This window comes from Pipistrellus hanaki (assembly GCF_964339955.1).
Source record: "Pipistrellus hanaki genome assembly, chromosome: 9".
Lineage (NCBI taxonomy): Eukaryota > Metazoa > Chordata > Mammalia > Chiroptera > Vespertilionidae > Pipistrellus > Pipistrellus hanaki.
In genome coordinates, this window is record NC_140511.1 from 64,337,205 (window position 1) to 64,351,619 (window position 14,415).

The following is a 14,415-nucleotide window of genomic DNA, read 5'->3' on the forward strand; positions in this document are numbered from 1 at the left end:
AAACTAATATAATAGTGTATGTCAACTTTAAATGAGACATAAATTACTTTTTTTTAAGTTTGAACTTTTGCCTTTTCTTCGCCAGGTAAAAGGAATAAAAGAAATGCAATAACAATGAATTCCAAAGGAGTGACTGCACAGAGTAGACAGTAGATCATAGCAGGAGATTGTGCGTATGGCAATTAAGTGCTCAGGCTCTGATTGGGTGGAAACTCCACTCTACCACTTACATGTTTGCTGACCTTGGGAAAATTGCTGGACCTTTCTAAGTCTCAGGTGCCTCATCTACCAATGAAGCAGGGATAATAGAACAGACTTCATAAGGTTATGGTGAGAATTAAATCAGATAATTCCTCTAGCAAACATCACAATTCCTGGAAGGTGATAACTGCCTAGTAAATGTTAGTTTCTATATGTCATCATCATCATTGTCATTCAAAACCACAGAAACAATAAGAAAGAAAACAATTAAAGAATAAATGAAGAATTAAAGAATAAATATTTTCCAAATATTAAAAAAACTTTGGAAAAAGAGTAGTTGTTGCATTTGTAGATAACTTTTGTATTTTCCAAAATATTTTTGCTCAGTTCATCTAGTATTTGTTGTGCCATGCAATGTATTGTACTTCATTCAACAGACACTAATGAATAAGACAGATGTCACCCCTTCCCATTTATGCACTGAATCCCCCAAACATAGTCCTATAAAGTAGATAAACTCACTTGGCAGATTAAAAAAAAAAATGAGGACTGAAGAAGTTAGAACTCAAAAGTAGACACTGGAACCTGATGTTAATTTATTCATTCAACAAATACTGGAGCCTTTATGTGCTAAGTGCTTTGCTAGGCACTGGCATACAAAAATGAATTGCACAGGTAAAAATGCTTACTCATGTAATTTACACAATATTAAATACGTAAAACATAGTACATCCAATGGTGAAAAGCATTACATAGATTAATAAATTAATAAGTGGAAGTGGGAAGTTTGGATGCAATTTTAAGTACGGCTGGGAAAGTCTTCCCATGTAGGTGATATTTGAAGAAAAACAGAGGATGGGGAAACTAAGGAATGACATATTTGCTAAGGATCCACAGGGCAAGCATGTCAAACTCAAAGGCTAACACGGGCCAAATAAATAAGATTTGAGTTTATGTGGGCCGTTAAAAAAAAAAAAACCTTCAAATTTTCATGGAAGCATAGGTTTATTTCAATAGACATGCTGAATACAAAGGGATGAAATAAATGTATATTCATTAACATAAAATAATAGAACATTTTAATAAAAATTAATATTTTTCTTAAATATTAACTTATCAGACACTGAATAACTGCACAAATTAATAAGTATAACACAAATAAACCTATTTTTCTTGTTCTCCAAAAGCAAAATATTTCCTGTGCACACATCAAACAAGTCAATCCAAGACTAATGACATGGCAATTGGCTACTAAAATATTTGCTGCTATGCCGAAACCAGTTTGGCTCAGTGGATAGAGCGTCGGTCTGTGGACTGAAAGGTCCCAGGTTCGATTCCGGTCAAGGGCATGTACATTGGTTGTGGGCACATCCCCAGTGGGTGGTGTGCAGGAGGCAGCTGGTCGATGTTTCTCTCTCATCGATGTTTCTAGCTCTCTATCCCTCTCCCTTCCTCTCTGTGGAAAATCAATAAAAAAAATTTTTTTTAAATATTCACTGCTAGAATTAGTGGAGAGAAATGGTGCACCTACGGGTAAAGCACCTAAGGGAAATGAATACAACATGATTATAGTAACCAGTCATTAGTGACTGTTGTAGTTCGTTATTAATAATTATGTATAACAGGATATTGAACAAATTAAGTTACAAAATTTTTATTAAAACATTTCTTACATATCATTATGTTGGCTGGGCTGCAAAAATATTCATTATGGGCCACATGCAGCCTGCAGGCCATCAGTTTGACATGCTTGATCTAGGGCCTTCCAGGAGCCTCTGATCTGCTCAGGGCTTTCCTGACAGCTGCCTTTACCTCCTTATTCCTCAGGCTGTATATGAAGGGGTTCAGCATTGGGGTCACCACTGTGTAGAGTACAGACACCACTCGGTCCCCCTCTGAGGACTGGCCTGAGTTATCCCGCAGATACATGAAGATGAGGGTGCCAAAGAACAGTGACACAGCCATGAGGTGGGAAGCACAGGTAGAGAAGGTCTTGGCCCGACCCCCAGCAGAGCGGATCTGCATGATGGCCACGATGATAAACAGATAGGACACCAAGATCACCACTATACAAGCAGGCATGACAAAAATGGCAAACACTATAATCACCACCTCCTGAGTGAAGCTTTCCCCACAAGTGAGTTTTAACAGAGGAGGGAGGTCACAGAAAATAAAGTCGATCTCATTGTTTCCACAAAAGGAGAGCGTGAAGGCTGTGACCGTTCGCACAAAGGCACTGGAAAAACCAGCAATGTAGGCCCCAGCTACTGAGCCCCAGCGGGCCTTCTCAGTCATGATGGTGACATAAAGCAGAGGTTGGCAAACGGCCACATAGCGATCATAGGCCATGATGGCCAGGAAGTAACAGTCGATGGACGCAAAGAAGGTGAAGAGGAAGAACTGAGCTGCACAGCGAGCCTGTGAGATGGCTGTGCCGTGGTCCAGCAGCACAGCCAGCAGCTGAGGGACGATGACAGAGGAGTAGCACATGTCCACGAAGGAAAGGTGACCGAGGAAGAAGTACATGGGGGTGTGGAGCTGGTGATCTTTGTGGATCAGGATGATCATCCCCGCGTTCCCCAGCAGAGTGACAAAATAGAAACTCAGAAATAATAGGAAGAGAGGCAGTCCCCACTGGGGATGTTCGGTGAATGCAATAAGGAGGAATTCGGTCACTACGGTTCGATTCCTCCCAGCCATCCATTCGGCGGTGTATGTGAGAGGGCTAAGACAAGGGCCAGCTGGAGGGGAACATTCAAGTCATTGCAAGTAGTAAAGCTCTAAATTGGGTGACATGTAGGTAGTACTTGACTTCAACAAGCTGCAGTCTGATGTGGAAGTAGGTGAATATAGATCTCACTGTAACATAAGGTAAAAAGTGGTGAATGCTTCTCTTAATGCTAAGAATGGAAGGCCAATGATTCCCTGCCTTACAAGTCGGCCCTTGTTTTTGCAAATCTGACCCCAATTAGCTGTTTGATCTTACATAAGGCACTTAACCTCTCTGAACTTCAATTTCCTCCTCTGCCAAAAGGGAATCATAACATCCGCTCTGCTCTATGAGATAAGGTTAATGACTAGATTAAAACAGATGAGAAAATGCTTTAGAAAGCTAAAGGCACTCCACATAGATATGGTGGCTATTTAAATTTTTAAATGAACATTTTAAAGAAGGAAAATGTATATGCTATGAACAAAAGAGCATGAACCCCCCCCCAAAAAAAAAAAAAAAAAAACATTAGCAATCAGCAATGGGCTCTGCTTTTAGAAATATTTCTATTTTCAATCAACATGAATGTTTAACAAACAGCTGTTATACTAATTAGAGCTGGCTGGCTTGTGTTTGTTTTTTTGTTTTTTGAAAATTCTAGCATTAACCTTGAAATCAAGAGCAAACATTAGCTCATTTTAGCCCCTAACAAAGCTCCATAATCATAGCCTGGGTGTCCTCGCAGAATTAATAAAAGCAGTAGTATGATGAGAAATGGCATCTGAATTTGAAAGCAGAGATAGCTCTGGTGGTGTTTTTGGAGGAACCTGAGCTAATGGATCTGTAGGTCCTAATAGAGTTCTATAATAGGCTGTAAAAAAAATGTTTTGATCAAGTTTCATTACCTGATAGAACATCAGTCAGATCAATACCAGCTAACACCTTAAGGGTAACAAATAAAAGAAATTAGATCTGGAAGCCATGAGCTGGGCATGAACCATCCTCACCTGGATTTCACTTTGTTAGTGGTTTCCTCGTTTGTTTAGCGTTTCTTCTGCTGGTGACCTGCTGACCCAGGGGAGACCTGGATTCTATATCACCCACACTAGACGTGTGAGCCTGGACAAATCACTTTTCCTCTCTGGACTTCAGCTGCGTTATCTCTGTTCCCTTTCAATAAAGAACAATGCAGCATGAGATGTTCATCATAGCAATCTGCTTGAGATGGGGTCACTCCCAGAACCTCTATGTTCTATTCTCACTTCATGGAGTCCCTCTCTTTCTTCTCACCCTTCACAAAACAGTACATCCCTGACACTAGAGTTCCCTGGGATCTTTTTTTCTTTCTATTTTTTTTTCCAGACTCAGCCCAGGATCATAGGGCTAGGGACCCAGCTTCTTTCACTGAGCTTCTGATTCAGCACTAGACCTTGCTGGTGGTGCTTCTTATAGTAACTGCACCAGCACTGCTCACTAATTGGTTCCTAAGGTGAGTCTCCAAGGACAGGCAATTTATCTTCATGTGACTTCCAAACAAGTCATCTAATATCTTTGGATTTTATACTCTTTTATTTCAAACTCCCAAAGCCCCCATCCCATGTCCTGTCATCACTCAGCAGGGCCTCATGGGGCTAGTTCCTACTTTTGGCTTATCTCTGCCTTGTGCCAAAAGAAATGAATTTCTTTGATGTTTTCTATATCTTGCTTGGAAATTTAGTCAACGGTTTTGCACAATGGTGCCCTGGCTGGCACAAATGGATCCCAAAAGGAGGCTGTTTTATTGGCAGAAGCTTTTGCTTCTCATTATTGAGACACACTGTAATGGGTAATTCCAAAAGTTCACCATTTGGCAGAAACATGATGGTGCAAGTGCAGGAGTCATGAGATGAAATGATGGAAAGGCAGGTGTGAGCAGGTAATGAACAGACTTCTACCAGGCAAACTGCCCAAATTCTTTTTTTGTTTTGTTCGTATGTGTCCTTATTCCCCTATTACCTCCCTACCCCCCCCCTCATACTCTCACACACCCCTTCCCACCCCCCCACCCCCGTTGTCTTTGTCCATGGTTAGGCTTATATGCATGCATACAAGTCCTTTGGTTGATCTCTTCCCCTTATCCCCACCCTTCCCTACCTTCCTTCTGAGTTTAATGGTCTAGTTGATGTTTCTCTGCCTCTGGATCTATTTTTGTTCATCAGTTTATGTTGTTCCTTATATTCCATAAATGAGTGAGATCATGTGATATTTATTTTTCTCTGCCTGGCTTATTTCACTTAGTATAATGCTCTCCAGTTCCATCCAGATTCTTAATAGTGACCAACCTCCCCCAGAGCACTGACTCTCAAACTTTACTGTGTATAAGAATCACCCAAAGAATTTACTGAAAAGTCGAATATTATCATCCCACTCCCATAAATTCTGATGCAGTGTCTGCTATGGGACAAGGCATCTAGATTAATGGCCATCCCAGATGGTTCTGGCACAGCTAATGCCAAGAAATTATATCTTGAGACAATGCCTTGGGAAGTGTTCTCAGGAGCTCTAACTCTGTTTGACCTCCTGTGCATTGTACTGTAAACAAAAATATTAAAGGTGTGTTCTTGAAGAGCATGATTCCTTCTAAGTCCCATTAGCACCTCCCTTCCTCACAAGAGACAATTTAGTCAGGGTAGGCTTGATGGTTCTCTGTATTATAAATTTTAAAATGTAAATACAGAGCAGGTTATGCAGCTACTTGTTGGTAAAACAATGACTTGAACTAGGTCAACTAAGTCTATTCAGAGAATGACACAAGACAAGAAGAGTCAAGGGCAGTTGTTCTCAACTTTGATGCAAATCAGAATGACCTGGGCTGTGGAGCTTTGAAAATCCAAGGCCCAAAACCGGTTTGCTCAGTGGATAGAGTGTCAGCCTGTGGACCAAATGGTCCGGGTTCAATTTCAGTCAAGAGCATGTATCTTGGTTGCAGGCTCTTCCCCGACCTCGGCCCTGGTCAGGGCACATGCTGGGGGCAACCAATTGATGTGTTTCTCTCAGAACAATATTTCTCTCTGTCTTTTCCCCTCTATTTCACTCTCTCTAAAAATCAATGGGAAAATATCCTCAAGTGAGAATTTAAAAAAAAAAATCCCAAGGCTCAGAATGTACTCCATAACAATTAAGTCAGAATGAGTGTAGAAGCCAGACATAAGAATTTTTTAGTCCCCAGATAATTGCAATGTGCAGTAAGGTTTGAGTACCACCACAAATGGCTCCTACCTTGCAAAGTCTTATTTCCTCCAGGTGTCTTAGATAGATAATAAATTTATTGTTCTCATAAGTTCGAATATCACTGCATGTTATATTCCCACATGGAAAATCATGTTTCATTTAATCATTTTAAAGGGTCTATAAAGTGCTATTCTGAAGAAACCTTATTAACTTTCTTTAACCCACTATTTATCAAAAATACTTTACCAAATGTACTCTTTTTTCACTGAAAGTAGATTAGCATGCTGCAGAAATAAAGTTCCTAAGGAAGAATGCCACTTAGGCAGCACAGCTCTAAAAAATCTCAGCAATTGTCCAAATGCCAAAGAGCAAAGCAGTAACCCTTCCAAGAAAAGACATCTCCTGATGACTCATCTCAGAATCTGGCTCCTTTAAGTCTCTGTCAGACTGGCTGCCCCAAGAACAGTGGTTCCTACTGGGAAAGGAGCTGGGAGGCAGCCAGGAGGGGAGCACCATCCATCCAGATGGATCCCCTGGGAATTATAAAGAACGACTTTTCCTTCAGTTGTAAAGTGAGTCCAATGGCTGAGCCTGGCAGTCCAATGGCTGAATCTACCTTACCTCATCCCCAGATGAAATAAGCTGCTGGGGGGTTTATATCATTCATGTACCTGGGATCATGTGTTTTGCTAATGCAAGGAACAGGAAGAAAAGGAATTTGAGTTCTGGGAATAAGGATAAAAGAAAGAACAGAACATAATGAGTAGATGAGACCTGTTCCTTCCAGTACCTTGAGTTTAATTGAGGCACCTACAGTTAGAGAAGTGAGCCATCAGATTCTGGGAGGCTTTGGCCACAGGCTGAGCCCTTGCAGAGTACAGTGACACTGTGCAGGGCAGGATTCCCTCCTGCCCACCTCTGTGTGGAATGAAGCAATGTTCTGCCTCCCAAGAACAAAAGCTAAGAATATAGTGTGTTGATATCTACAGTACAGACACTGCAGATACTATTATAAGCAGTGGTAATGGTATAAATTGACCAAATGGACATTCAGGCAAAGCATGTGATGAGTGGGAGATAGAACAGATGGAGAAGAAGAAAGAACAGAGATATTTCTATCCAGATAGTAATTCACAGGCATGTTATTGTGGACATTTTTTTTTTTTTTTTTTTTTTTTTTTTTACTGATTCAAAGGAGGCATCACTGGTGAACTAGCACAAGAGTCTGAAAAATACTTTGATCAGGGTGAGCTTTATTAACTGGACCATCAGAATGCTACCTTTATTTAATCATTAAAAATAAATGTAATCTAAATGTTGAATTCTAATTGATATTATACTGTAGTATATAGGGGTGAAGAGTACTAATACCAATATCTGCAATTCATTTTCAAATGTATCAAAAAGTAAAGCATATTGATGGATAATTTGTTGGCTTGATAAATGAATAAATAGATTATATATATATATGTGGTAAGGCAAATATGACAAAATATTAGGAGTTGTGAATCTAAGTATTGAGTTTAGGAGATACACTCTACATTATTTTCAATATTTTTAAATATATTTTATTGATTTCAGAAAGGAAGGGAGAGGGAGAGCAAAATATCAATGATGAGAGAGAATCATTGATCAGCTGCCTCCTGCAAGCCCAACAATGGGGACTGAACCTGCAACCCAGTCATGTGCCCTGATAGGAATCGAACCATGACCTCCTGGTTCATAGGTTGACGCTCAACCACTGAGCCACACCAGTTGGGCTTATTTCAATATGTCTATTGTGGAAATATTTCATAGGAAATTTTTCCAAAAAAATGTAGTTGTGTTTTATAGTCATAGACCTGTGAAGTATGTCACAACTAGATGACATAGGATTTAAGTTCAGATGCTTTTGACATTTTTCCTGGGAGTTAAAACTCTCATCATAATCTCTCTTCTGAGGCTGCCTCTTCCTTTTCTCCCTTTCTCTCACTGAAACTAAAATTTCTGTTCCTTTTACCAAGGCACATTCATTTAAACATTGAGTGTGCTATAAACAATGTAACCAGAATGCTGGCACTTATAGAGGAGGTGATTCTCAGGACTGCCCAAGGTAGGGGATAGTTAGAACAACTTGGCTCTGTTGAGAATTTTCCTCAGGGCCTCCTTCACTTCCTTGTTCCTCAGGCTGTAAATGAGGGGGTTCAACATAGGGATGACAGTTGTATAGAACACAGACACCACCCGATCCTCCTCTGAGGACTGGCCTGAGTTATCCCGCAGGTACATGAAGATGAGGGTGCCAAAGAAGAGTGACACAGCCATGAGGTGGGAGGTACAAGTAGAGAAGGTTTTGGCCCTGCCTCCAGCTGAGGGGATCCTCATTATGGCCACGATGATAAACAGGTAGGACACCAAAATCACCACCAGGCAGGCAGGGATAACAAAGATAGCAAATACAATGATGACCACTTCCTGGTTGTAACTATCCCCACAGGTCAGCTTTAAAAGAGGAGGGAGGTCACAGAAAATAAAGTCGATCTCATTGGTTCCGCAGAATGAGAGAGTGAAAGCTGAGACTGTCCGCACCAAGGCGCTGAGGAGACCAGCAAGGTAAGCCCCAGCCACAAAACCCAAACGGGCCTTCTGCGTCATGATGGTGACATACAGTAGGGGTTGGCACACGGCCACATAGCAGTCATAAGCCATGAGGGCCAGAAGATAGCAGTCAATGGAGCCAAAGAAGGTGAAGAGGAAGAACTGAGCACCACAGCGTGTGTAGGATAAGGCTGACCCCAGCTCCAGCAGCACAGCCATCATCTGAGGAACGGTGACAGATGAATAGCAGATGTCCATGAAAGAGAGGTGACTCAAAAGGAAGTACATTGGGGTGTGGAGCCGGTGGTCCACATGGATCAGGATAATCATGCCCAAGTTCCCCAATAAGGTGGTAAGATATATAAATAGAAAGAGGAGAAAGAGAGGTAATGCCCGTTCAGGACGGTCAGTGAACGCTATAAGGAGGAATTCGGTCACTAAAGTGAGGTTCTTCTTTGCCATGAAGCCAAAGGTACCTGAGAGGGCTAGGATGAGAAGCAAGTTAGGAAGCTATCAATAGGACTTAACTGCATTTCTAGTTTATATTTTATTAAACATGTATTATGGACAAAATATGCCAGATGCTGTGTGGGGCTTCAGAGATGACTGGGCTTAGCTCATACCTTTAAGGATATTCTCTGACATAAAGTCATTTTAGTATATCAAGAAAACCAATACAGGTAGACATTTTTAGAATAAGAATACATATTTTCCCACCCTTATTACTCACTGTGTGATCCCTTGTGACTCAGATAACCACTCTTTTTTTAAATTAAATTTATTGAGGTGACACGGGGCTACCGAGTCAAAGAAAGAAATCCCCAGACAGAAGATGGTATAGCAAAGATGGAAATTTATTGAAGACCAAGTACAGATTCCCACATGGGGAGGGGAAAGAGTCTCACAGCACAGACTCCCACATGGGAAGGGGGAAAGAGTCCCACCCAGTTCCTTTTCCCCCCGGTCTATAAAGGCTGCAGTTTTTGTGCCTCGCTATCCCCTGTGATTAGCCACTATTCCCTTTGATTTGTTCACTGTAGTAACTCCTGATCTCAGGTCAAACCTCACAAGGGTCTGTAAGGCCCTCCTTCTTTATTTTGTAAATATAGACATTTGGCTACTCCCAGTTCCCCTGTCTTTCAGAAATGCAACTGCTGCCTCTCCCAACTTCCTTGTCTTATGGAAATGTACACTTTTGCAGCTCTGTAGCCCTCTGTTGTTGTTTTTTCCCATGGACCACCTTAATTTTAAAAAATTCCCTAAATCTGCCTATTTCACCCCTAGAAATTCCTATTTCATTTAGTTTGATATTTCCATTCTCAACTTACCAATGGCCTTACTTAACAGAAAGCAGATGTCTTAATTATAGTCTCTTAGTTTGCAAAAAAAAAAAAAATTCTATAAGAACTAGTATTGTACTAAATAACAGAAACACATAGAACAAAACTATTTTAAGTGATCTACGTATTCACTCATTTAATCCCCAAAACCACTTTTTTTAGGTAAAAACTTTTATTATCCTCATTTTATAGATAAGGAAACTGAGACAATAAGAGTTTAAGTAATCGGACCAACATTGTACCAGTACATGGCAGAGCTGTCATTAGGAGCAAAACTACCACAGAAGCACTATTCATCTTATAAAAGAATTTCACATTCATCATGTATCTACTCCAGCAGCCCAGCAGGACTTAGAAAATGTCTACCTTTAAATAAACAGCTCTGCCCGGTCTATTCATACCTGAAAGCTGATGGAGATATCTGTGCTAATGGACAGAAGTCCTTTGGCAGAGTTGCAGTGTTGCAGGATAAAGAAGATATTTGATCATCTTAAAGCATTATTGGCAGCTATTCCAGTGTTGGACTGACATATTGGGGAAGATGATAAATAAAAAAAATTGGATCTGGTGATCCATACTGAGCTTAAATCAGAAGAACTGGATCAGTATTCTCACCTGAATTCCACTTCACCTTCGCCCGGCAAGTCCTCTTCTCTCTTTGTCCACTAATTTTCCTCTATCTCTAAAGGTCATTTCTCTTTCACTACTTGGAGAAGCATCCTAAGTGTGTAGGGGAGAACCGTAGTTTGAGTGGTTCTCACCTTCCCATACCTGCTCAGTTACAATGATAAGCAAGTTACCTAATCTCTTGAGGCCTTCGTGCCCTTCCACCTCCTCCTACAGTCTCCTCAGTGAGTCAACATGGGGACAATAATGTCAAAGCTGCTTGAATGTTGGTCCCTGTACCATATCTTTCTCAATACTAATCTGTCAAACACTTAATATTTCTGTTTCCAAGACCTGGTCTATCTGGTTAATACGCAGTCCTCACTGTGGGTTTTGTGCAGGTGCAGGATGGAATAGCAGAAGTTGGAAAACAGCCTCTTCCTATGGGCTCCTGGCCCCAACACAATTCCCTTATGAAGAAGACACTAATAGTTGCTACAAAAGATCTGAAGTCCCCAATTGATGCTAAAGTGGTCTCTAAGGAAAGGCAATTATTGCATATGGTAATCTCAACTCCCAGTCCCAACTCCCAAAGCCCTAAGACACACTGAGTATAGTCTAAAAGCCCTGAGCCCCAGTTCTGCACAGTCCCTTGAGGAGTGAGATACCTCTGCTTTAACTTCTCCTAACAGAACAACGTCAGAAATGGTGCCTGTTGCCATTCTCATCAGCCTAGCCATATCCTAGAAGAGGGGTATTTTGCAAACACAAGGCTTTGCTGGTGGACATTCTGGGGACTCTACAGAGACCTCAATAAGACCCAGCATATCTTCTAACTTTGCCCTCCATGTGGGTCAGGTGTTTTACTAGGTTTACCCCTTTTTTTCTCCTTAAAAGCAAATTAAATTATAGGGAAAACAATAGTCTGGGATGTTTCCCAGAGGAGAAATTGGCAAGCTCTTGTTGGCATGACCTTTGCCAGCTCTCTGCATCTTTGACACTGAAGTATTTTTAGCCCCAAATTCATAGGTATTTTGCTAAGTCACTGAATTTCAACATGTCCCAATTTAGAAAAGGAAATGAGAAACAAGAGAAAGTAAGACCACATAGTTCATTGATTCATCATTGTATTAAGAGTTCTAAACAAAGAGCAAGAGATACAAAATGAAACAGAGCCCTCAAAAAAAAAAAAAAAAAAAAAAAAAAAAAAAAAAAAAAAAAAAAAAACACCCACAATGCCTGTCTATAAGGAATGTGCAGCCTAATAGATAAGTATACATTCTATAATATAACAAGGCCTAAACTCCAAAGCAAGATGTAGATAAGATGCCATGGGGATTCGATGTAGACAACATAACTTACATGGGGTGAATCAAGAGTGACTTCCCAGCCGAAACCGGTTTGGCTCAGTGGATAGAGCGTCAGTCTGTGGACTGAAAGGTCCCAGGTTCAATTCCGGTTAAGGGCATGTACCTTGGTTGCGGGCACATCCCCGATAGGGGGTGTACAAGAGGCAGCTGGTAGATGTTTCTCTCTCATCGATGTTTCTAGCTCTCTATCCCTCTCTCTTCCTCTCTGTAAAAACTCAATAAAATATATATTTTTTTTTAAAGAGTGACTTCCCAGAAGAGGTGACAGTTAGTTTAGACAGAGGTTGGGGTGGAAAGGTGATGGGAACACTCTTCAGGAAAGGGGACCAGTGTGAGCAAATTCACAGGGTAGGACATCCCAGGGAATATTCCTGGGATGATGAGTGCAAAGAACTTTGGCAACAGAACAGGTTGTCACTAGGCAAGTCCAGAGCTAGGGCAAGGTGAGTGAGCCGCTCTCCTTAGGTACAAAAGTTAAGGAGGCACCAAAATCATTAGTAAACAAGGTAAATAATATCATTTAAAAATCAATGCAAAAATTTTACTATGAACAAAATATCATTTTAAACAAACATAGCAAGTATCATTGATTTTTCATTTTGCCTCAGTCTCTAATATGTCTTAGCATAGCACTGGTATTATGCTTTAAAAGGGAGGGCAAGACTAAATGGCTTTCAGGCAGCTGGCTTTTTAAAAATGCCTTTTAATCATCTAGGAATATTCCACTTCTTTCCTCTCTTTCCTCCACATAAGAAAGAAAAGAAAATATAGAAAGGTCAACTTCATGAGATTGAATGCTTGCAGAGTATTTTCACCATTTCAAAGCACTCTCTTCATCTACTTTCACAAGAGCCCTAATTATTCAGAGAGATAATGGGACTCCTCATTTGTCTTGATGTAAAAACAAAACAAGAAGAGCCCAAGGGCCGAAACCGGTTTGGCTCAGTGGATAGAGTGTTGGCCTGCGGACTGAAGGGTCCTGGGTTCGATTCAGGTCAAGGGCACATACCTTGGTTGCGGGTACATCCCCAGTAGGGGGTGTGCAAGAGGCAACTGATCGATGATTCTCTCTCATCGATGTTTCTAACTCTCTATCCCTCTCTCTTCCTCTCTGTAAAAAATCAATAAAATATATTTTTTTTTTAAAAAGAGCCCAAGGACATATAGTTAGTTACTTGTTAAGTGGACTAGAAATTCTGCCTATCCTATACACATTGCTAATGGACTCTGCCTAAGCCAGAGCCCTCAGTGCCCAAAGAGACATTTATTTATGACCACATGCACACACTGTATATGCATGCCAGAGTTCATTAGGTGAAGAGGTGAATCCTCTGGGCTATGCTATATTAACACATTACCTTAAAACTATAGTGACCCTAATTATCCGAGAGATGCAAATCAAAACAACAATGTGGTACCATCTCACACCTGTCAGAATGGCCAACATCAACAAATCAACAAACGACAAGTGTTGGCGAGGTTGCAGAGAAAAGGAACCCTCTGGCACTGCTGGTGGGAATGCAAACTGGTGCAACCACTGTGGAGAACAGTATGGAGTTTCCTCAAAAAACTGAAAATGGAACTCCCATTTGACCCAGTAATCCCACTCCTAGGATTATATCCCAAGAAACTAGAAACACCAATCAGAAAGGATAGATGCACCCCTATGTTCATAGCAGTACAATTTACAATAGCTAGGATTTGAAAACAGCCTAGGTGCCCGTCAGCAGATGATTGGATCAAAAAACTATGGTCCATCTACACAATGGAATACTTTGCTGCCATAAAAAAGAAGGAATTCTTATCACTTGCAGCGATCTGGATGGAATTGAAGAACATCATGCTGAGTGAAATAAGCCAGTCAATGAAAGAGAAACACCACATGATCTCACTCATTTATGGATAATAAGAACATTATAAACTGATGAACCAAAAGATAGATATAGAGATAGTAAAGCAACAAGCAGACTGTCAAATTACAGTGGGGAGGGGAGGGAGATATGGGGGAGATAAAAGATCAACCGAAGGACTTGTATACATGCATATAAGTACAACTAATGGACACAAAACTCTGGGGTGGGAGGGTATATATGGGGAGGGGGGGGCAATGTTAAATAATAAATAAATAAATAATAAAGAAAGAAAGGAAAAAAAAAAAGAGAGAGATCAACCGAAGGATGCATATAAGTATAACCAATGGACATAAAACTCTGGGGAGAAAGGGCATGTATGGGAGTGGGGTGGGGGCAATAGTAAGACATGTACACATATAATAATTTAATAAATATTTTTAAAAATTAAAATTAAAAAGGAAGCACAAGATCTGTGAAATGCAATAAAGTAAACTTCAATTTTTTAAAAAAACTATAGTGACCTTATACAATAAAATTTTTACCCATGA

At 40.5% G+C, this 14,415-nt stretch overlaps 1 protein-coding gene across 1 annotated transcript; it reads right to left on the minus strand.

The window, feature by feature from the left end:
- Window positions 1–1,956: 1,956 nt before the first annotated feature.
- LOC311628471 (uncharacterized protein) lies at window positions 1,957–9,160 on the minus strand (the record flags this gene model as incomplete). Its single annotated transcript, XM_084895691.1, has 4 exons — window positions 1,957–2,942; window positions 3,817–3,853; window positions 5,293–5,482; window positions 8,235–9,160. The coding sequence occupies 4 exons, from the start codon at window positions 9,158–9,160 to the stop codon at window positions 1,957–1,959; spliced, it is 2,139 nt and encodes a 712-aa protein (XP_084751817.1).
- Between the last annotated feature and the right edge of the window lie 5,255 nt (window positions 9,161–14,415).